Here is a 23,938-nt window from a genome sequence, read left to right as displayed (position 1 = left end):
CTGTCTTCCCTGCGTGTCTCTGTGTCCTTGCCTCTTCCAATAGGACACCAATCATTGGATTTTGGGTCCTCCTAGCTCCAGGATGAGGGTCCTTAACTAATTATGTCTGCACAGACTATAATTCCACATAAGATCATGTTCTGAGGTCTGAGAGGACATGAATTTTGGGGGAGTGGCACTATCCAACCCATCACTCAGGCATTTCCCCTAATAAAATCCTGTCTAGGGATCTAGGCAGGTACCATGTGGGCCAGGCACTGTCCTAGGTGCTGGAGTCACAAAGGTGGACCACCCAGACATGGCCCCTGGCCTCATGGGACGTAAGATTTGGGAATGGGACAGGTGGAACAGGACGCACCTCCACCCTGCATCCCTGCCTGCCATGGAGGGGCTCTAGTCCAGCCATTCCCACCAGAGAGAGAAAGACCCGGATCTGCAGCCGGGCCCTGGCTTTCAGGGGGTACGCGCTCAGGAGGCCTTGGTGTAGATGAAAATACACAAGATGTCTGCAGGCTCTTCCTCTCTCTGCCTCCCTGGCTCCCAAAATAAATGAAAGTGAGACATTCCTGGCAGGGTCTGCAGAGGAACTCCACAGCAGGAATGGAAATTGGCTGCATATCCAAGAAATCCTTGAATGGAAAGGGATTTCTAGGACACACACCTCTAGGAACAGCAAGCGTGGGTGGTGAGCCTGCGGGGGTGGGCGGAGGTGAGCCTGCCGCCGAGTGTGTCTGCGCGTGTCTGCGCGTGCTCGCTGGGCGCACACCTGCACAGGTGTGTGAGCATCTGGGTGACTGCGGGGACCCAGCGGAATCACAGCATAAGCTTCCTTCTGCCGTCTGCCTGTCTGCCAGCCTCTCCCATCACCCACACCCGCCAGCCCGCCAGAGTCACCTTGTCCGGTTACATTTCAGCATTGGCCTTGGCCCCTGTCCAGGCCTGGGAGGGCCGCCAGCCCCGCGCCACTCCCTGGGGATCCTCTGCGGGCTGACACGGCGCCAGGCCCACCTGGCACCGAGTTCCGGCTTTTGCTGAAGCCTCCATCTGCCTTGCGACGCACCCGGTGCCAGCCGTCCCTTCTCCGGGCGTCACACTCGCAGAGCTTCAGCGACTCGCTGTGGAGGCGGCTCTTTCCCGGCTCCATCGCAGCCTCTGATGTCTTTAAACTGAAACACGACAGCCCCGGCCCAAGATGGGCCGTGACTGATTCTGCTTCTGGGAGCCGTCCTGGCCAGAGGACCTCCCTCGCTCCTGTCCAGACCTGCCAAGGCCCCTCTGTCATCAGAGTGGCACATCAGGGGTTTGTTAAACAATGACAGCCCTTCCCCCGTCCCCACCTTACTTGGAATCTACCAGGTCTTCAAGCTTGGGGCACCACGTGCCCCCTCCCAGCCCTTCCCAAGAAAGTCCATCCTTTGATCTTTCTAGAAGCACAGCCTGGAGAGACCTGTCGGTGTGGACCCCAACCTTGAGCTTCGGTGTTGAGAATCCAGGAGTGTGTGTGCTGGGCAACCTGATCTGAAACCCCTCACCTTCAGAGGGGAAACTGAGGCCAGAAAGAGAATCAGAGTACCTAAGCTATGCCGTGAGTTAGGGTCCCAGGGAATGGGGAGCCCAGGTCTCCTGAATTTGTTGGCCTGAAAAGGGAAGGTGTGCATCTTATAAGAAGAGAAGGGCAATGCTTAACCACGAAGCAAATACTATCTAATAGTGGAATTCCAGGCACTGTGGCACCTAATTCATTCTTGAATATCCATTCATTCATTTATTCGTGTTACCGGAGGCTCACCATGTACTCGTCCCAGACCCTGCACGTAGAGTGATGACCGAGATAGAGCCTGGAGCTCACCCTCTACCTGGGAAGAAAACTATAACAATTAATTGTGATAAAAATGTCGTTATTGGGATGGGGAACCAGAGAGAGTGATGGGGACCATAGAGGAGGGGCAACAACCTAACAAGGAGTTGATGTTTATGACTCAGCCCAGGGGGAGCCTGGGAGGTCAGGCAGAAGCAGCAGCAGGCAGGGCCAGGGCTGGCAGGTGAGAGGTTGGGGACAGCAGCTTCCCAGTAAGAATCTGCTGGCCAAATGTGGCTTTTCCATTTCAATCACTGAAAATTAAACAGGCCCGGCCAGGTGGGGCTCGGCGGTTGAGCGTCGACCTAGGATCCAGGCGATCGGGGTTCGATTCCCGGTCAGGGCACAGGCCCGGGTTGCGGGCTCGATCCCCAGTCGGGGGCGTGCAGGAGGCAGCCGATCAAGGACTCTCTCATCATTGATGTTTCTCTCTCTCTCCCTCTCCCTTCCTCTCTCTGAAATCGATAAAGACATATTTTTTAAAAAAAGAAAGAAAATTAAACAGAATCAAGGGTGCAGTTCCTCAGCGCTCAGAAGCCACACTGCGTTTAGACAGCGGAAGGACAGCGAATATACAACATTTTCACCATCTCGGGAAGTTGTTGGGTCCGCCTGGCCAGACCCCAGGCTGCACTGTCAGTGCCACAGCCATTAGCCACACGTGGCCACTGAGCACTGGAAATGTGGCTGGTGCCACCAAGGAACTGAATTTCAAACTTATTTAATTTTAGTTAAAATTTAAAAATGAATCTTTAATCCAGTCATTGGAAGACTTTTAATTATATTTGGAACAACGCAGGCATGTGAATCTATTTTTCCAACTGTACATTTTATGAAAGCTAAACGCAGAGCAAGTTAAAATGTGCTGTAAGGGGAAATACACACACCAGATGGCGAAGACAAAACATGAAAAAACGAAGGTACATCACCCACTGGTTAAATTTATATTGCTTACATGTTGAATGGTAATATTTTGGTTATACTGTGTTAAAGATATTATTAAAATAATCTGGCCTGTTTCTTTTCATTCTTTTAATGTGAACATTAGAAAATCTTAAATGACATTTGTGGCTTGAATTTTTTTCTATGGGACAGTGTGGGACTTGGGCTTCGAGGGGGAGGAAGAGGGATGGGCAGCGAGCTGAGAGGTGTGCAGTGGGCAAGGAGGGCTTGCTGGCTCCATAGAGTTTGAACTTCTTCCTGGGTAATGGGGAGCCACAGCAGGTGCGTGAGCAGGGCAGTGACAGGGTCAGGTATTTCTGCCTCCGAAGGATCCCTGTGGCAGCTTTGGGGAGAGTTGGGCAGCGGGACACAAGTTGGAAAGCCACTGTCATCCATGCTAGTGGCTTTGATTAGGATGGCGGCTGCGGGGATAGAGAGCAGCTGTCTGTCTCCCTTTTAAGGGGACTCTGCGGGCGTTTCACCCCAAACTTCTGCTTTTCATCTCGTCAGCCACTCTCAGCTGTACAGGGGCGCTGGAAAAGTCGTTTAGTTGGCTCATGGTGGTCCAGAACGCAGGGGATCCACCGTCCTAAAGAGAATGGGAAGGACAAAGGCTGGGTGACAGCTAGCCGCCTGCCCCAGGGGATCAGGAAGGCGCAGCCTCTGGGCGCGCGGTGCCTGCGGGTTCGGGTTCGGGAAGGAGGGGCTGCTGCCCGGATGCCAGGCGCCCAGCGCCAGGCAGGGCGAGAGCCAGAGCTGCAGGGAGCCGTGCGGCGCGCAGGGGGTGCCTGACAAGCGTTTACTGGAAAACGTGGGTTTAGCCACGTGAACATCACCGATGACCTTGGCAGGAGCCCTTTCAGGAGGCGTGGGCCAGAGCTGGGCCGCGAGAGGTGGGGTGAGAGGGAGCGCAGGCCGAGCGGGTGCACTTCCTTCCAGAAGCTGGGGGACCACAGAGGCGGAGGGGGACTTAGGTGGGGGGAGGTGGGGGTCCCACTCAGCTCTGAATCCCAGGACCCGGCGTTATTATGATCCCCAACAGGTAAGGAGATTAAGGCTTTGAGAGGCAGACGGATGGCTCAGGTTTCCAAAGGGCCTGAGATTGGAGCCCCAGGCCACCCACAGCCCGCCTGGCTCCCGGGCGCTGGCTCCTGGCTCCCCTCCCCCCCCTGCCCTCTCCCCTTGCTTCCCAGCATCCTGTTTTTCAATGAGCCAGCTCTTTAATCATCGCAATAGGCCTTTTATGAACTAAACAAACCGAAGTGCAGGGTTTTTTGTTGTTGTGTGTGTTTGTTTTTTAACAAAAGAGCTCATTGAATAAGCAATGGGTTTTTCTGCAACTATTTTTAAAGATGGAGCTGCAGGCCAGGCTGTGAGGAAAATCACAGAGCAGTCTCCTGAAGGTCACCCAGCTGGAGGGTGACATGCAGAGCTGGTGGCATCTCACGGGCCCCACAGGATGGGCCATCAGAAGACAGAGTCCTGTGTGTGACTCCTAGAACACAGCTCTGGCCTGCTCCGGGGGGCACCCACGTGGCATTTGCCCACCACCCTCCATGGTATCTCTAGCCTGGTCCCTTTACATGGAGATTCTGTGACCCATAAGCCCAGGTCCCTCATCCAGGACACTGCTGGCTCCTGCAGTCCTCTGGGCCTCACACTTCCCAAAAGGAGACTCCATGACTTCGCCCACCCCTTCACTGCTCCACACACCCCTTCCTCCTCCAGGCTCCCACCCCTGACACCCACAGATGACTGTTTTGATCAATCCACCCCACCCCCGTGTCCCCCAAGGGCACTGCTGTCTGTAGCTGGGACATATTCACCACACACCCAGGGAACCAAGACCTCAGACCTGGTCCCTGCCCTCCAGGAACTCCAAGGTGGGACCACTGTTTCCTGGGAACACATCCTCACACCTAATTCCCAACCGCTTCCAAGGCATTATCTCGGGAAACTGAGGCTCAGAGAGGTCAGTAGCTGCATGTGGGAGAAACAGGGCTCAAGCCTGTGGCTCTTTCTGCCTCCACTGTCTCCACGGCTTTTCGGTTGAGACAAGGAAAGTGAGACCTGTCCGAGGCCACACAGCCTGCAAGGATTTGAGCCCAGGCAGCCCTCCCAGGGCTGTTGGGAGGATTCTAGAACGGGGGAGGCAGGGCTCGAACCCTCTGTTTCTGCTCTCAGCCTTGTTTTGGGCCCCCCTGCTCAGCATCCTTGGAGGCTGGGTGCCCCCTCGTGGTCAGAGCAGCTCAGCTTGGGTTCTCCAGGTCAGCCCAGGACAGGGGGCCCCCTCTGGAGGCCTGAGGAGCAGGGGCCCGGGAGCCCAGCGGAGCCGCGTGGAGCCGACAGGCAGGTAGTCAAAGCCTGGCCCTGCCGCCCACTCCCAGCCCTGTGCCCCTGGGCGCTGCGCGGGCGGGAGAAATCGCTGTTATTAATTTGTTTTGTTCTTGTTGCGTTTCCCCTGCCTGGTTCCAAGAAGAGAACAGGCCCCCGTGTTCCTTTGCCTCCCGGCCTCTCCGTATCAGATGACCTGGCTCTTTCGGTGGGTGCTGAGCGGATGGCCCTGGGACAGCTGAGCTGTGCTGTGTTCCTAGGAACCTTGTGTGCTCTTGTCTGGGCAGAAAGGCATGTTGCCCCCGACAGCTGTGAGCCTTGCCCAGAGCCTAAGGCAGGCGGTCAGGTTTCTGGCTGCACCTGCTCTGACCTCTTGAAACTTATGAGTCGCCCGCAACCATCTCCACGTTGCTCTTTCAAGAGCATCATATAAAAATGAATTCGGATTGACTAAGAGAGACTTTATTCAAAAGGATCATTGCAAAGGGGGAGGGAACTCTGGCCGGAGGGAGAAGGTCCCAACCACCGGGTCCGAAAGCCTCTCGAGAGCTATACAGGCAGCAAGGGGTTCTCTCTGGAAAGGAGAACGTGCGTGTGGCGGGAGCCAGGGCGGGGGAAGCGGGACGCAAGGGAGGCAGGAGGGGATGGACAATCAGAGGATGTTTCGCCCCGAGGCCAGCCTGCTCCTAAGGGTCTGTCTGCTGGCTCTGCTGAGGGCCAGAGCTCGGGGCCTGGAGGAAGGCGGGAAGCTGAACCCAAGTTCCATGAACAAGCACTTTGTTCCAAATGACCAGGGGAGACAAGCAGCAAAGGTTATTGTTTGTGAGGCAAGGAAAGGGGATTGTGAGGACTGTATCTGGCCATGTCACAGGTAAACGGGGGGGGGGGGGGGGCACCTGTGACTCTCCTGTAAGTCATATGGAGAAGGTGGTTCTTTGCAATAAGCCGTTTTCCAGAATGCAAAGTTCACTTAGAACGCTGTTTTCCAGGAGCAAAGGGCTCAAGTACCACTGTTCTCCTTAATGGGCTGAATCTGAAAAGAGCAAGAACGTTCATGGTGTACACAGTGAAACAAGAATAAATAGACCACAGGCATTGACCTTTTTCCTAGTAACTGTTAAATCTGGAAGAAGCGTGTATGTCGCCGTGGTAGAGCTAGCGGTGGTGGTGGCATTGATAAGGCACCTGCTGGGATATTTGCTACTGTTTTTGCTCCATGGAGCTCAGAATCCGAGAGCATCTCCATAGGAAGCCTGAGCCTGGGGAAGCCTCATGGTTTCCTGCCAGAAAAGGCACATCAGTCACCAGATCGCTCATCGCTGTGGTCTGGGCCGGAGTCAGGACTCTCTGCCTCTTCTGCACCAGGCCTTGTGCTGGGCACCAGCCAGATTTCAGACACGTTCCCCAGGCAGAACTTGAAGGAGAGGCACACAAGTAATGGCCCCCGACAGTTGGTGGCTATTTCTGTGTTTCTTGGGTCAATGTTGGTCGTCCACTGGACAGAAAGCCCCAAGTGGCCTGGCCTTGCTTTGTTTGTGGCTGAACATCCCAGCACTTGGCACAGTGACATTTGCTGAATGAATGAAGGGTGGGCAGTGGGGGTGTGATCAGACCACCTGGATCCTGGCCTAAGGTGAATACTAGGCACCTGAGGCTGGAGATATAAGTGGGAGTGGCTTGAATGCAAACTGCGAGTTTGGACACGGTGCTAAAGGTTATGCGGCAGTGTTGAGGGTTTTGAGCACGAGAGTGAGCTGATCTGACCTCTGTTTGGGGCCAGAGGCTGTGGTTTCTGTTTGAGAGAAGATGCGGCACCTGCCCCACACCCATCCCGCACCAGCCTCCTCCAGGATCAGGCTAGGAGTGGCCTGGTGCCCAGCCAAATGCTCGTTGGGGACCTGGGAGTGAGGGGACTGATCAGAAACTACAGCCAGAGTGGGAGCAACTGAGTCTGGAAGGGAGGCCTGGCCCTCCAGGCTTTGTTCTGCTGCTGGTTTCCTCTCAGAAGAGCTTATAGCGCCCCCTACTGCCCATTTCTGGAAGCATGCTGGGGCTTTTGGGAGAAGGAAATGGAAAGCAAAGCCCACATCCCCCCTGGCAAGGCCACTGCACCGAGTGGTGTTTGCTGACCACAGTCTCCAAAATACTGACTCAGCACATGACTCTCATGACTGAAGTGTGCCTGACATGCTTGCCACCCATGTCCCCCTGTCCCCCTGCCGGGCCCTCCGACTGCCTCTGATAAGAGTCTGCAGGAAGCAAGGCCATGCAAGGCTGCCACCTGCTGGTCACACTGGGTGCTGCAGCCAGGCAGCCTGTGGGGGGCTGGTGCCTGGTCTCCTGGGTCAGACGCCCAGACCAGCAGCCTGTAGGGCCCCAGAAGGGTCCTTTCCTATGGCTGGAAGAAAGCAGAGCCCCCAGTCACCCCTGTGTCCCTGTGGGCCTCTCTAGGGAACAGCTACAGGGGCCTGGTAGCCTTCTGGGCACCATGAGCATCTCTCTAATCGAATCAAGCCCTCAGAATAATGTTTTAAAAAGCATAATATTAAATAACAGGATTACAAAGGAAACCAATGATACTCAAATATGGATATCAAAGCAGCGATTATAATGTATCTGTCTGGTGAAATAAGATCCAGGGGCAGGTCAATAGCAACTGTGGTTTTTAAAGCACAGATATTATGAGAGATCCCAGCAGTTAGAATGTAATATGAAAACACATGTGACTTCTACCAATGGCCAAGTCATAGCAACTTCTCTTTCCTCTCTTAAATTCTAGACATTGGGAGGACATGAGTTTTTCTTGGGGGGAGGGCATTTTTCACCCCCCTTTCCTTGATGATATTCACTGAGCACCTACTATGTGCCAGGCATTGTTCCAGGTGCTGAAACTAGAAATAGTGAACACAGTAGGCAAAGACCCTTCTTCTTGGAGTTTTTATTTTATGGAGGGAGACAGATGAAATAAATAAATTAGTAAAAGTAATAGTATGTTAGAAGGTGATCAGTGCTTTTGGGGGGGTGTAGGGTATGGGAGGCGGGAGTGCCGGGGTCAGCCTCACTGAGAAGGTAACATTTGAGCAGACCTGAAGAAGGCGAGGAGGGAGCCCCATGCATGTGTAGGGAAGAGCATCCAGCAGGGGGAACAGCCAGAGCAAAGCCCTGAGGAAGACAGAGCCAAACTGATGAGCAATGGGGAAGGAGGTCAAGGTCAAAGGGTCAGGCCAGGCAGGCTTTGGGGCCACTGGCAGGACTCTGAGCTCCGAGATGATCAAGGGTTTGGGCAGAGGGGGACATGGTCCTGGTGCGGCTCCGAGGACACTCTGGGGCAGGGAGAGGGGACAGTGGAACGGGAGGGCTCCGCTGTGGGGCGGTGAAGACCAGAAGTGGTTGGCGGTAGGATCTGGTTTGAAGGACATCCTGTTGGAGGGATGGGACTGTGACAGATGAAGCTACCAAAACGGACATGGGGAAAGCGTATGTGTTTCCTGTAGCCACTGAAACAAATACTGCAAACGGGGGCATCAAACAACAGAAACCTATTCTCTCCCCGTTCCGGAGGCTGGACATCTGAAATCAAGGTGCTGTGAGCTGAACTGTGTCCTCAAAATTTGTATGTTGAAGCCCTTACCCCCAGCACCTCAGAACACGGAGACAGGGCCTTTCAAGAGGTGATTAAGTTAAAAGAAGGCCATTCCAGTGGTCCTAATCCAATCCGACTAGGGTCCTTTTAAGAAGAGGAGATTAGGACAGAGACACACAGAGGGACAACCATGTGGGGACCCAGGGAGGAGACTGCCGTCTACGAGACAAGGAGAGAGGCCTCAGAAAGAGGCAACCCTGCTGGTGCCTTGATCTGGGACTTCCAGCCTCCAGAACTAAGTAGATTTCTGTTGGTAAGTCACCTGGTCCGTGGTCCTTCGTTACGGCAGCCCGAGCGGACTGAGGCAGGCACACCTCAGCGACACTGCGTGTGGCTCCAGAACGCCACGGTAAAGGGACCTGTAGTCGCTTTGCTGCTGAAGGGTCTTGCCTTCCATTTGTAAAAACTGCAACATTTGTGAAGCGCAAACAAGTGAGGCACAATAAAGCAATGTGTGCTTGTACGCCAGTCTGTCCCATGCCTCTTGCAGCTTCTGGTGGCCGACAGCTGACCACGGAATTGGGGGGGGGGCAGAGGAAGGAGGGTGCGTGTGGCCGCATCTGCTCCACGTGCCAACGATGCTGAAGTCCCTGAACGGCTTTGCTCGTTCAGAGTGGGTTTTCCTGGAGCGGTACAGCATCGGGCAGGGGTAGGGTCCACTCCCACCTGTGTCCAGCCTGGGGCATGCCTGCTGGGTGCTGGGTGCTGGGGTGGCGAGAGAGCAGGGGCAATGGAGGAAAAAACCCAAACCCCTTACCGAAGAAAAAGAGCTTAGGACAGGTGGAGACCCAGAGGTCTTCTAGTCAGAGAGTGCTCTGGGGCCAGCAGTGTCATCAGGAATCTCATTAGAAATGCAGATTCTCAGGCCCCCCTCCTGACGTCCTGAATGAGAGTGTGTCTTTGAACAAGGCCTCCCGTGATTTTCATGTTCGAGAAGCCCTACTGGAGACCTGGGTTCTCACGCTTGATGATATACCGGAGCCCGAGGGCTTGTGGAAACGTGGCCGCCCCCTCCCAGGTGCTTCATCGGATGTGGGGGGCCGGACCCTAGGATGTGCATTTTCAACAAGTGCCCAAGGGTTGAAACAACTCCTACTCTGATTTAGAGTCTACCCGGAGCGTCACACTTGGCTGCATGTTGGTCACCCGGGGGCGCCTGGACCCACCTGCAAGAGACCCTCCTCAGCCCTCGTCAGAGTCTGATCTGCCCCTGACGCAGCCCACCAGCAGGCTGAGAGTCACTGACAGGGTCCGAGGCCCCAGACAGCAGCTCCATCCAGGCCACTCACCAGAGAACACACCAGGGACGTCCTGCTGCAACCCAGAACCACTCAAATGTCCGTGCATGGGGGAAAAAGAGCCTCAGGCCGCCCAGCACATGCTCGGCTATACTCGGAGCACACGAGCTTTATTCAGCAATGACGGCAGTGTTTCATGGGCATGAGCTGCATGACTGTTTTCTGCACAAAGCCTGAGAGCAAATGATAACAGCAACAGAGCTCGGCCCCCACACCCTGTCCCCACCAAACAGGCCCGGGTCGCTCCCGGCCCCCCTGCAAAGTTGACTGAGGCCCAATTGTGTCTCCTCTGCGCCCATAATCTGCCCCCTCTGCCTGCTCTGCCCGCTCCAGCCACTGGGCTGCAGGGAAGAGGAATGGGCTTGGTTCCCCCGGGCTCATCCAGTCCTGCCTCTTCCTCCTCAAGGCCCCTCTGGGGGCAGCTGGGTGGCAAGACCACCTTCCCCTGGCAGGGATCCCAAGTCCCTACCAGCTTGACTCCTCTTTTGCTCCGTGGAGGTTCACAGGGCCTCAGTAAAAGAAGGGGCTTTTAGAAAGCACTCTGCACTCACTAGGTATTAGCCCTGCCCCCCCTCCCAGCCCCAGCAAGCAGGCGGGGAACAGGCGTCCTTAGAATGGGACCAGATAGCTGCAGAGACAGCTCACAAAGGGACGGAGGAGGCCCCGGAGCTGTCGGGGCCAAGTGGAGAAGGTCAGGTTTCCTTGGTTCTAATTCAGGGTACGTCCCAGGCACCAGCTGAACTGATACAGAGGAAAGCATCTGGGACATCTGTGTGACACGTGTGCGCCTCCCCACTTATCTCTATGCATGACCTTTTTCGATATATCCCTAATCATTTGTGACCTTCTTGGCTCTCTGACCAGGGCCGGGCTGCTGGGGGAGGAAAGCTCAAGCCTCAGGTGGCCAGCAGATGTGTCAACATGGGAGGACAGGCGGGCGAGGGACAGCCAGGCGCACCTGGAGAGAGTAGGGACCACGTCAGGGGCCTCTTTGGAGGTGAGGGGTGGGGCTGACGGGGAGGGGCTTACAGCAGTGGCTGGGCTGTACAGGTGGACAGATGGCCGGGGGTGTGACTGACGGGGCTGTGACAGCCGCTGGACTGTACAGATGGGTGGATGGCCAGGGTAGATGGCTCCGCACGCATGAACCCCTCCTGCTGGGCGGCACGCGCCACCCCGCAGACAGTGTCGAGTTGGCAGTTAGTTAGAGCCGAGACTGGGCGGGGCGCTCACACTGTGTAAGTTCTGACAGCCTTGTGGAGGGGCGGCAGGAGCCCGTGGCTCTCACGCACAACCTCCAGGTACTCAGACGGAGTCTCCAGCAGGAAGGGCCCGCAGCACATCCGGCAGCACTTGGCCTCAGTCGGTGGCTCCGGGTTCTTGTCAGACATGGGGGAAAAGTCAAAATCAGCCACCTATGATGAACAAAACCCCACGGGTCAATCGCCCGCCCACCGGGGGCCCCATTAGGTGGCCTTACGAGCTCAGCTGCCCCGCGGCAGCATGCACAGAAATACTTTATTGGCACCATGGAGCATGTCACTGTGCCCTGGGCTTTTCTGCCCCCTGGGGCTCCCTCTTTTGGTGGCCCTCTCCCTTCCCAGCTCATGGGCACAGCTGCCAGGCAAGGCGTGAGTGTAGAAGGTGAGTCAGATGGGAAAAAGTCAGCTCAACAAATTTTGCCTGGTTTGCGGATGCCTCTTGGGCACATCTGCCCCAGCCCTGGGGCCTTGTCCTGGGCTCCAGGCCCTTGCAAGCCCTCTGGCCTGGGCCCCATACTTTCTCCACACACCTGCTCCGCCCTCACCCTCTCAGGGCCCAGAGGCCCGGCCCCACCCTCCTGCGCACCCACCTCCACCATGTCCTTCTGGTGAGCAGCGTTCCTCAGGGTCACGTACATGATAAAGGCCAGCATCATGGTGATAAGCGTGGCACAGGGGAAAGCAAAGACAGCTGGCTGGATGCCTGGGAGTGAGAAAGGGCCAAGTCACGGGCCTGGGCATTTGAGTGCCAGCTCTCAGGAGGCCACAACAGGGGAGAGAGCAGTCAAACCCCACTGGAGCTTTTCCCTCTGTACACGCATCCCAACTAGAACTTCAAAAGGCAAAGCCAGGATTTCACAAAAAGCAAGTCGGTGTGCGTGAGGGTTTTAGGATACGTCCACAAGTGTTGATAGTAACTTTCGAGAGGTGCAGCTAAAGTCCCCACCCCGAGTGCATGCTGCATTAGTGACTTGTTCCTAGTGAACAGCACATGACAGGGGTGATAGCACATGACCTCCGCGTGTAGGCCATGAAAGACATCACAGCGTCCTCCTTGCTCTCTCTTGGGCGACTTGCACTGGGGAAGGGAAGCCACGCTGTGAGGGCACCAAAGCCACCCTGGGAGCTCTGTTGCAGCTTTTTGCTCTCTGGCAGCTCTGGGATCTCTCACCGATCCTGTTGCCAGGAAGCGACACGGCAGAGCAGGAAGAGCCCAGAGTCTGGAGTTAGGTGGTCGTGGGATCAAATCCCGGCTCTCACCAGGCTACCTGATGCCAATGCTGACCCCAGAGGCTGCCATGGGGGTGGGGCCAGGTGAGGTGTAAATGTGCCAGGCGCGTGGCAGGTGATTACAGGTGTGAGTTTTCTCTCCCTCTCCCCTCACCCTCCTACGTTCCCTGCGTATAAGCACCAACAGACACCATGAGGATCTGTTTCCCAAGAAAAGGTGGCATTGATTACCTGGCGTGCTGTTTTATCCACAGAATTTGGGGGTACCCTGGGAACTCAGTGCCCAGGAGGTGCTGGGGGAGGCAGAGCCCAAGCCCCCTGAGGTGCCCGCAGGTCAGAGTCTGCCTGGCCCACAAGGTCAGCCAGGGCCTGGAGTGGAATGCAGCATCTCCTCAAGGGCTCAGAGGGACTGGCGAGACTGGAGGGGACAGGGCCACCCCTGGGGACAGGGCCGCTGGGAGGGCTTCCTTTTGTACTATACAGGGGGGACCCGGCTGGGTGTCTGAAAGACCATCCCTGAGGGATCTGGGCTCCAACTTTCTCCTCTATATAAGCAAGCACTTTTCGGGGGTCACAGAAGAGTCCCCTTGGAAATGAAGGGGAGAACCTAACGCCGTCATAGCTGCTCCTGTGGATGGGCCTGACGACAGCTTGGAGAAGAGTCTTTCAGGGGCACAGGCTGGACATCCCTATGAATGAGAGGGGCCGCACTGTGCACTTTCTGAGCAGCTCACTCTCCCCGGGACCCGCAGCAGCCCTGTGAGTCCCACAGTCACTGCTGGGGACACGGGTCTTAGTGGTGGTGACAGAGCTGTGACAGGGGTCATGCGCTGAGGTGGGGGAGATGGGGACGAACGGGGGGCACTGCGATCACGGTGGCTCATTCCGTGTGGGAGTGTTTGTGTGGGGACGTGTGGGGCGTTGGTAACACGGCAGGGACACTGATGGTGCCGGTGGTGGCAGCGGGGGCGCTGAGATGCTGAGGTGGCGCGGGAGTGGTGGCGCTGGCCCAGGTGGCGCGGGGCCGCCAGGAGGGCTGTTAGTGGCAGTGCCGACGGGCGTGGCAGTCCCAGAGCTGTCTGCTGGATCTGGACGCGGCAGGCGATGCCCGCGGTGTGTGCGGAGGCCCGGTGGGCTGGCGGTGGCTGACTGGCTGTCGTTACTGCTAGCGGCGGCGTCAAGGGCGCGCTGGTAGGACGGTGGTGCTAGAGCTGGCTGTCGGGGGCACCGGTACAGTGTGGTGGGGGAGGGGTGCGGGCAGTCGGTCAGTGGTATTGGTTGGGGTCAGGAGGGTTATTGACGATTCTCGTGTTGGAGGGGTTGGTTGTTGATGGATGGGCAGGGTGGCCTGGTGGCAGGGTGTGGCTCTGAGCAGAAGGGGACGCGTCACTTACTGGAGGGCCACACCTGGACCCTGTGGTACTGATGCGTCTTGCTGATGACATTCTCGGCCCGGATGCTGAAGCAGTAGTCCCCAGGGTCCCTGAAGATGTGGGTCAGGTTGTAAGCAGTGCCGGCCACGGATACCGGGTGACACTCGCCTTCCTCCAGCGGGAGGCACTCAGGCTTGAGGCGCCAGCACACGGTCAGAGGGGGGCTGCAGGGAAACGTGGGCAGTTTTTCAGAAATGGCTCAGCCGACAGTGTGAACACAGACCAAGTCCAAGGAAGGCCAGGTGGCTGTGAACTTTGTGTCCTTCCCAGACAGAACACCCAGCTGTCCTGGCCTCCCCTTCACACCTTCCAGACGGGAACAGAACAGTAGATAGAGATGGCCCGGGGCCCCGAGGGGATTCCAGCCAGTGAGGCAAACAGAGCCCGGCCGGAGGGCTGGGCGAGGCAGGGCGAGCCCCAGTGACACGGGTGGGGCGCTGCGCGAGCCTCCTGGAGGAGGTGGCACTTGAGGGGGACCTGAGAGGTGAGTCGGCTTGTGATGGGTCTGAGGGGACGGGTGCATTTCGAGTGACCTGCCTGCTAGCACAGCCCAGAAGCTGGGAACCACAGGTCCATCTAAGGACGCCCGGTGGGAAGTCCCCTCACGCAGCCCCGGGCTCAGGCAGAGCACCCGCAGCCAGGCTGCCCACCGCCTCCCAGAGGGACGCTCCTGCCTCCGCGGCCCCCTGAAAGCTTTAGGGGGCCCCCAGCCCCCGGCATGTCTTTCTCCTCCCTTAGCCACGCTGCTTATTCCCTGTGGAATAAGCCGTGTCCCTGTGGAGGGGATGGTCTTCCCCACGAGAGCCCCTGGAGGGCTGGGCCCGGCTGCTGAGCGCTGCAGCTCCGTCCACCCGTGTGGGGCAAGCACGCCCGGCCTCTCCACGTCTTGTCACTTACTACAAACCCAGCTTAATGCCATTCTTGCCAAGAGCTGGGCCACGTCCTACCTAAGATGGCTTGCTTTCCGAGTCACGTGTGGAGGGCCTTCCACAGAAGGAGTCCCTCGCCTTCCTTTGCCTTGACGCCCACACTGCAGACAGCCCCGAAAGGCAGTGCTCCCTCCCCTGAGCCCTGAGAATGGAGCTGTGCCCACAGCTCTCCCATGGCACAGTCAAGGGGCTGGGTGGCATCATCCTCCCAAGAGCCCCAGATGTCGGCCACCTCAGGGAATGGAGCAGGCTCAGGGTCATCTGCAGGGAGAGTGGGCACAGTCACATACCACGCACTCTGGGGTTCACTCACCTCCCCAGGAAGTTCAAGGTCACTGTCATCTTTTGGAAAGTCTGAATTTGGGTGGGCCCCAAGACTTGGATTCCTCGAAGGATTTCTGGAAGACAGAGGACCCCGTTAAGCCCGGTGGCTAAGGACAGATGTCTCAGGGCTCCCAGAGCCCAGGGCTGTGCAACCGCCTCTCGCCAAAGCCAGGGAGAGACGGGTTTCGGTGCTTCCTCCCTGGTGGTAGACTGAGGCACAGCCCACTGTGCCTCGTGCCCTTGACCAGAGGCTAATGCAGCCGGGGGACAAGAAGCACTCAGCCTCGCCCACCCCCAGGGACTCACCCTGCAGCTTCAGCGAGGCAGAGAAGTCCCCCGTCTTCTGAGCGACGCCCTTCCCAGCGTCCGGGGCTGTCTGTTCCCACTCCGCCACCACTTTGAGCTTTGCGGTGAAGGTCCCAATGATCGAATAATTGTAATAGACCATAGAGTCTTCAGTCACCATCTGGGTGCTGGAAGGTGACAGCGAGGAGACAGATGACAGAGTGACTCACGTGACTTCTTAGAGTCCAGGGTGGCTGTACAGTGACACGCCCCGGCTACCACTGCCCCGTGAGCAAGCCTGTCATCACAGCAGCAGCCTCCAAATGGTGGAAGAGGCTCCTTAGGCTTGCCGAGAGGCCGTGGGAGCCTCGGCGCCCGCACGCCCACTTTCCAAGGTCATTAGAGGCTCGGAGACCCTTCACATGCACCATCCTCACCCCCAGGGGGCTTACAGGCTCACATGCGGGGCTGTCAGCCAGGGCCTTGTGGGGACTCAAGTGGGTGAGGGGTATCCACTGAGCTCCACCCCTGCTTGAACTTGGGGTGCCTGTGGGCTGCCTGGGCCCAGCCTCTGACTCCACTTCCCAACCTGCCTCCTGCAGCCTGGCTTGTTTGGAGAGGAGGAGTACAGAGAAATGAAGCCGGAACAGGTCCCTCCCAAGTCAATGGACAGAAATCCTCCCTGCCTTGACCTTCTGTGTTGAGCACCAATGACCTCCTCTATTAGGGTGCAGGCACCTCGAAGGCAGATCCCATGACACCACTGCTCCCCACCCACCCCAAGCTCAACACAGAGTAGGAAGGTGCTCAGGAATGTTTGGAGCGAGAGAGAGTGAGGGGGTGAAGGCGGGACAGTTCAGAGCACCCTGCATGGGACAACAGGGCCACCACCATGGGCAAGGCTTTGGGGCATCGAAGGGAGTCAGCGCATACCCGTCTCCGAAGTCCCAGCTGTAGAGAAACGAGGCAGCCTTGAAGAAGTTGCTTGGGTCATGAAGGAGGAAGGAAGCTTTAAGGACTGTCTTGGTGAGATAGGAGCTGGGCCCGGGCAGGGATGTGTTCTGGGTGACAACCAGGTTCCCCACGATGGCATCTGGGAGAGAGAGACCAAGGGAAGGTGAGCCCACTGAGGTGTCGGGAGGGCGGAGCCAGGAGCGACCTCACTGTCTGCAGGCGGAGCAGCCTCTCCCCTACCTGACCTTCTGGCTGTCAGAGCTGCCGGTGGCGAGGGGGGACCCTGCAGGCCACTGTACACAGAGGCGCGTGTCCCCCAAGTCATCACACCCACAGTGTAGACACTGTTGGAGGCCCACAGCGGGTATGACAGGCGTAGCTTTGCGCCTGCGCCCCTGCCACCAGGACCCTGAACTTTCTGGCACAAAAGATGCCCAGAATCAGAAGGACACGCACAGGCTTTGAAAGTAACTTCTGGGGAGTATTTCAAAGCATTAGGTGAGCCTAAAAAATGAGCAGTTCCACCGGTCACATCTCCACGCCCAGCGTGCTGGGCTGGGGGAGGACCTGCGTTCTGTGTCCTCAAAGAAAATGGAAGAGCTGATTTTTTTTCGGCACAAAAGCAGAGGGCAAGCGGCGCTCAGTCACGCTCATTCCGAAAACACTGAAAAGTAGAACGGAAGGGAAAGAAGCTTCGCGTCACTGACACAGCCACTGCGGGCGACTGCGAAGAATCGCAAAGCACTGGTGAGTGCGTGTGCACGCGTACAGTAAACGCAGGTGACGGACCTGGTTATAAAATTCTCTCTTGCTTTTTAGAATGTTACAAGCATGAGTGTCCTCCCAGGACATTACTAACTCGTGTAAAGGCCGTTAGTATTCATTAGACAAACGGGCCGGTACCCCCAGCGCCCCCCTGTGGCCGCCCGCTTAGCTTGCTGCTGTTTTTCCTGCTGCTGTAAATGCCACTTCGGCCAACACCTTTGCCCGTAAAGCATCACCCAAATGCAGGTTTATTTCCTGAAGGTAAATTCTATTTTTTTTATAAGAGAACATTTATTTGGTAAAATTACAGAGGTGGAAGAAGTAATTTCTAGAAGAAATGGGCTTAGGAAACAAGTTATAGAGGCAAAGGAAGGGCCCTAGGAGCTTGGGACTGAGGAAACTAAAGGTAATATGCCTGGGGTAGGGGGTGGGAAGGGGAGGGGAAAGGGGAAAGGCGCGGGCATGCTCCCGGGAGGGAGAGCCTCTTTTTTTCCCCAATCATATTGATTTTTGTTTGTTTGTTTTTAATATGTTTTTATTAATTTCAGAGAGAGGAAGGGAGAGGGAGAGAGAGAGAAACATCAGTGATGAGAGTCATTGATCAGCTGTCTCCTGCACGCCCCCTGCTGGGGATCGAGCCCGCAACCCGGACATGTGCCCTGACCCGGAATCGAACTGCGATCTCCTGGATCCCAGGTTGACGCTCAACCACTGAGCCACAGCAGCAGGACCAAAGATAAATTATTTAAGTAATTGTGAGCTCCAAGACAGCAGGGACTTCTTGGAAGGAGGGAAGGGGTGGGGGAGAAAGAGGGAATGAAAATGAATAGACTGAAGAGTAAAATAATTGATACATATCAATCAGCTGCTCTCCAAGGCGTGGTATTAATTTATACCCCCAGGAGCACTGCCCATTTCAGCACAGCCCTGCCAGCAGTGGGTGTTACCATTTTCTGATCCTTTGTCAACTCAACTGACAACAGACAAGGCACCGAGGGCCTGCTCTGCATTTCTGTGAATACCAGCCAGGCCGGATGGTCTCTGCACCCAGGCTCTGAAGGCACATTACCGAGCAGGAAAGGCCCTCACCTGTGACCGGGAGGACAAGCAAGCTCCTGGCCACCGGCTGGCACATCCAGCAGTCGGCGGCGGTGACCCACACGGAGACGGGGAAGTCCCCGGGCACGTTTCCCACGGCGCGGATGGTCGAGCTGAAAGCCCCATCAGTCTTCCCCGTGAGCAGCAGCGGGCTGTGGATCCAGTGGAAGCGGTAGGAGTGGGAGCTGGCGGGCAGGGCCAGGCTGCCGTTGTCACTGGCCTCCAGGCTGGCTGTGATGGTCACCTCTGCCCCCGTGGTGGCCGGGCTATCAGTGATGAGCTGAAGTTCATACAGGCCTAGGAGCCGAGAAACAAAAACTACGTTTCAGGAGGGGACATGGCAAGGAACCCACCCCACTGCCGCCCTCTGGGCTGGCTTCTATTATTCCATGTGACAGGTGGAGAAACTGAGGCCCAGCAGTTCAAGTGACTTGCCCGAGAGTCACGTAGCTAGTTCACTGCCAAGCTGGGATTGAAACCCGGGGCGGACACACTCCAAATCACATGGTTTCGGGTGTCCCTAGTTTCTATCACAGAGCACGCGCATGGCGTGGGGGACCGCCTGGACTGACACCCCGGCTGTGGGGGACGGCTGCCCGCGCACGGGAAGAACCGCGGTGGCGGCTGCTGAGAACCGCTCACCGTGCCCACTGCATGTCAGACAGAAGTCCAAGTTTCTGTTGTTGTTACCCCTGATCCAAGGATATTCTTCCATTGGTTTTTAGAGAGAGTGGAAAAGAGGGAGGGGGGGGAGAGAGAGAGAGAGAGAGAGAGAGAGACACCAACGTGAGAGAGACACATCGATTGGTTGCCTTCCACACTCACCTTGACTGGGACCAGGGATCGAACCTGCAACCGAGGTACATGCCCTTGACCGGGAATTGAACCTCAGACCCTTCAGCCCGATGCTCTAACCATTGAGCCAAACCAGCCAGGGCGCGATGGAGGCCTTTTAAATAACAATCCTCTCCCAGCCACCACATTGAAGGTAAGACTAACTGTAACCTGAAAATAAAGTCTAAAGTAAGAAATTAAAATAGTTTATTAAAAATGAAAACAGCCCAGCCAGGCCTGGCTCCGTGGTTGAGCACCGACCTAGGATCCAGGAGATCCCGGTTCAATTCCCGGTCGGGGCACATGCCCGGGTTGCGGGCTCGATCCCCAGTAGGGGGCGTGCAGGAGGCAGCCGATCGATGACTCTCTCATCATTGATGTTTCTCTCTCTCTCTCCCTCTCCTTTCCTCTCTCTGAGATCAATAAAGATTTTTTTTTTTTAAAAAAAGAATCGGTAACCACCACTGTTACCATATTTGAGCATTTCCTATTATTTTTAAATCATGCTCTTACTCTGAGAGTAGAGAGTCTATTGTCTTTTCAATTCTGAATCATGGGCATTTCCTGTCATAATTCTCCCACTGCTTTGACAGCTGCACAATAGCTTACTGTATAAACAAGGTAAGATGTTTAAAATGAGCTTGCTGCCACCATCAAGGTGATGCATATGCACAAAGGATATTAGAATGTCCAACTATCCTCCCTCCTGAAGACAACCACTGCTGGCTTATTGCTGTCCTCGTGTCTTTTTCACGCAGAGAAGTGTTTCATTTAGTCATGATCACACTCTGCACACAATTTTGAATTATTTTATTTTCACAGCACAACATATCAAAAGCGTGTCCATGGTCACACTGATGTGAGTCTCCACATGTACACGATAATTCCTCAAGCAGGTAGCGCTCGTCGAGAACACTGCCGCCGCTTGGTGGCTCTTCTCCTGTAATGTGTTTCCTCCGCAGGCGAGGTCTCCGGAGGGCCTGAGGTTGAGTGTGCAGCCTGCTGCAGGGGCGCCTGGGCAGGAGGAGGCAGAGGAGTTGGGGAGCGGCTGCCGGCTCATTTCACTCTCTCCCGCCCACCTCCCCGGCCACAGGCACCGTCTCCCGCGGCTTCGAGGGCCTCCTGAATGCTGATGGAGCCCAGCAACACAGACCCACTCTCTGGGCTCCAGGCCGGAATGGAAAAATTAATCCAAGTTGAGTAGTCAAATTTAACTAACACTAAAAATTCCACTCCTCAGTTGCACTAGCCGCATTGCAAGTGTTGAATAGCCGCAAGTGGGTATTAGCTCCTCTTCGGGACAGCACAGATCAGGAACATTTCCTTCATACCCAAACTTCTGTTGGACGGTTCTGTCCTAGACCTTCTGAACGTCTCCCCTCCTCAAACCTGCCATCCCCTTCACCCAGCACTCTGTTGAGATCAGGGGATCCAGCTGTCCCGAGAACCCATCCCCAGGGCGCTGCTACTCTAACTCCTCACTGGGCATGCTTGCCTCCTCTCCATCACTATGGCATCGCTGAGGGCCAGCATTCAGCCCTGCCTGGATTACTGCCACATGCCATCCTTGATCTTTGGCCTCCAGCCCTGCCCACAACAAGCTTCCTGCACAGGTCATCTGATCACTGGCCAGTCTCAGGGTGAAGGACAGAGTCATGTCCGTAGCCGGCCACTTTAACTCTTGCAGTTTCCTGCAACATGCTGACCTTCCTAGCCTCAGGACCTTTGCACATGCTGTCCCCACGGCCCTTCCCCACTTATTTGTTGGATATGCTCTTTTCTGGGAGGCCTACCCTGAATCCCTCACCTCCCTGTGCTCTCAGCAGCCTGAGCACACAGATGTCACAACCCCATGTTTTCTCATCTCCCCACTGCACTGTAAGTGGCGTTAGGGCAGGGATCATCCCCGTCTCCCCTGTGCCTAGCAAAGTGCTTAGCACACAGTAGGTGTTCAACACTGCTGCCGCCGAGTGGCACCTGGAGAGAAGGGTGTGGCAAAGGGACCAGCCCACCTGGCATTGCCCAATACCACTGTTCACCCAGGTGGTACTGACTGAGCCCTGTCCTTGGGTCTCACCCCCCACAGGTGTTAGGGGAACCCAGAAGTACAGATGTGCCTCCTACCCTCAGGGAGCTCATGAGAGACCTGTGGGACTCAACAAAACTGGGAGGCAAGCGAGTGTGTCCTCAACTGTCCCCATTTGCCTTGAGGCAATGCTTTCCCCTGGCCCATGTCCCAAGGAGGGATTTCCAGGCGCTGTGGCAGAAGCTTCCCCAAGAAGATAAGGTGTGTGTTTTACATGAGGGGACTGAGCCCTCCGGGATCATGCCACTGCCTGTGGCCACAAGCGGATCAGCACCACCAGGCTGAGTTCTGTTCTCTCTCCCTCTGGCTGGGGGGCAGCATCCGGCCAGGCTGGGCAGAAAGAGGTGCTTGGATAAGAGGCCACCCCCCGCCCCCCTGCCCCAGGCAAGGAGCGTTGGGCCAGAGCAGGCTGGCAGGTGGCAGGGACACTCCGTGGCTGCATGTTAATGGCCATGCAGCATCTGCAGAGACGGGCGCCCGTCAAGGCGCGTGCAGCACCGAGCAGATCGGTTGCCAGGGGGATGGAATCGGAGGGCCGCAGGCTCAGCCGGGAGGAGGGAGGAGGAGTGGGGCTGTGGCTACAGCAGACTTTGCGCAGACGCTGGCGCAGCTCCCGGAGACCCCTACCTGTCCTGACACAAGAAGCCTCCAAGGGCACTTTTTCTTAAGCATTTTTTTTTTAAAGCAGATGTTTCACAGTTCCTGGGTGATGCTGTAGCTCTTCTTCAGGGCTCTGGGAGTGTCCAGGACATTCAGGTGGAAATGGACTGTGAAGGCTTTGCACCATGTGGCTGAAGAAACCAAGCTCAGGTCCTGTTACCCTACCCATCGGCAAAATCCACGTTTCCAAGGTGGAGAGTCCAAGTGACAGAGCCCTCAAGGCATGGCTCAGAGGGACGCCACAGGTACCCCGAGAGACCCTGAGCAGAAAGAGCCAAAGCAGAAAGCGAGCTGACAACTGCCACAAAGCTTGACCCAGGGAGGCAACACCCACGGGCGAGCCCCAGGGCTTCCACTTGGAGCACACACATTGTCTCTCACAGCACAGCGTTGGGGCCCTGAACATTCTAGAAAATGGCAACATCAGCCTTTCCATGCTGCACATGTAGACACAGTCCAGGGTACTCTGAAGTCCGGGTAACACATCCTGGAATTAATGGTGCAGGGCACAGACTTCTGACTTCAACCCTGGTGCGGGGCTGGCCCAGATCCCAGGAAGGGTGGAAAGGGCGCCCAAGCCTCTATTTTTCCCTGTGGGTTTCCCCCAACCCTGTTCCCGGCTATTTTGACCATATCATGGGTGCAGTAGGCCAGGCTGGGAACCACACATGACTTCCAAAGAATTATTATTATTTTTTTTGTAATTTAGGCCACATCAATCACTTCTGGACAAGTAAGCCTAATGGACAAGAGATCCCATTTCTATGAATCCCTAGGGGGAGGCAGGTGATCCTGAACAAGCACAGTTCCCACAAAATTCTCTTATTTCATCCCTGAGATGCAAGTTCTGATTTTACCTGGTGGCATTTATTGCACAGAATTGCCTTCCTCTCTCTCTCCCCTATTCTTTGAAGATGGGGGGGGAGCGGGGGAATGAAATTGTTGGATAATATTTAACACCCCACCCCATAGCTGCCCGCGTCTCTACTGTTACGCAGCACCCCTCCGATCTGGGTCCTTTTTTGTCGCCAAAACGAGGCAGAAAATGTGGTGCTGGCTTCCCAGCGGTGGGGCGGTGGGGATGGCAGAAGCGCGGCCAGAAACACAGGGTGGGGCCGGGGAACCTGCTCGGGGTCCAGGCTGGAAACATTCCCAGAGCGCCAACGGCAGACTGGCCTCCTGGGCTTTAAAATCTCTCCCCCTCCCCCCAGCCCACACTACCAGCCGGGGAAGGCTCTGCAGACAAGGCGACGTTTCAGAGCAGAACCATGCCCGGGGCGCGCCCTGGGGGGCTGCGAGGTCACGGCCGACCCCCACGGACCCGGCCTCCCCGCGCGGTCACCCGCACCCCTATGGGCTGTGAGATCCCCGAGCATCCGGATGGGTTCCGGGGGCACCGCGCGCGGTTCCCAGGGCAGCGCGGGGCGCATCTAGAGGTGGCCGCAGAAACCGGGGGGCGCAGGGAGCCCCCTCAAGCGGCGAGGCGACTTCTGGGGAGGGCGGTGAAGGGAGAGAGAGGAGCGGGCTTCGCGGCGCCCGGCCGGCGCTGTCCCCTGCGAAACGCGGCGCGGGGACGCGGGGAAGGAGGGAGACGCGCGCAGGGCGCACGGCAGCAGCCCCGCAGCCCGGGCCCCCGAGGCCGCGGCCGCCCCCGCGGCGCCTTACCTGCGGCCCGCACGGCTGGGGCCGAGGGCAGGAGGCAGGCGAGCCAGAGGACCTGGCTGACGAGCGGCCGCAGGGCCGGGGCCATGGCGGCTCCGGGAGCAGCAGGAGCCGGACAGGACGAGGCTCCACTCGGCGGCGGCGGCCTGTCCCCGGGGCGCGCGGCGCGGGCGGTGCGGGGAGGTGCGGGCGCGCGGCGCCGGCTCGTCCTCGCTTGGGGACGCCTTGTCTCCGCGCGCCCTCGCCTCCCCAGCCAGCCGCACAGACCCCAGCCCACGTCAGCGGCTCGGCGCCCCCTCCCCGCGGCCCCTCCCCGTCCTTCCCTCCCCTCGCTGCCCCCC

The 23,938-nt window shown here is 57.0% G+C and overlaps 1 protein-coding gene across 5 annotated transcripts; it reads right to left on the bottom strand.

The window, feature by feature from the left end:
• Positions 1–10,147: 10,147 nt before the first annotated feature.
• On the bottom strand, positions 10,148–23,874 carry TMEM130 (transmembrane protein 130). Of its 5 annotated transcripts, none has more exons than XM_081135316.1 (9): positions 23,601–23,745; positions 18,998–19,063; positions 18,347–18,652; positions 16,472–16,631; positions 15,560–15,726; positions 15,243–15,327; positions 13,962–14,164; positions 11,928–12,040; positions 10,158–11,454 (listed from the first exon to the last, which is right to left on the bottom strand). In XM_081135316.1, the coding sequence occupies exons 1-9, from the start codon at positions 23,683–23,685 to the stop codon at positions 11,305–11,307; spliced, it is 1,335 nt and encodes a 444-aa protein (XP_080991442.1). In that variant the 5' UTR covers positions 23,686–23,745; the 3' UTR covers positions 10,158–11,304. The 5 variants fall into 5 exon arrangements, 4 of the variants coding, with proteins under 4 accessions (XP_080991443.1, XP_080991442.1, XP_080991444.1 ...); XR_013998688.1 differs by lacking the exon at positions 18,998–19,063 and having other exon boundaries at positions 10,161–10,342; positions 10,585–11,454; positions 23,601–23,874; XM_081135315.1 differs by having other exon boundaries at positions 10,161–11,490; positions 23,601–23,839.
• Between the last annotated feature and the right edge of the window lie 64 nt (positions 23,875–23,938).

This window comes from Miniopterus schreibersii (assembly GCF_964146895.1).
Source record: "Miniopterus schreibersii genome assembly, chromosome: 4".
NCBI lineage: Eukaryota > Metazoa > Chordata > Mammalia > Chiroptera > Miniopteridae > Miniopterus > Miniopterus schreibersii.
This window is presented reverse-complemented; position numbering and strand designations above follow the sequence as displayed.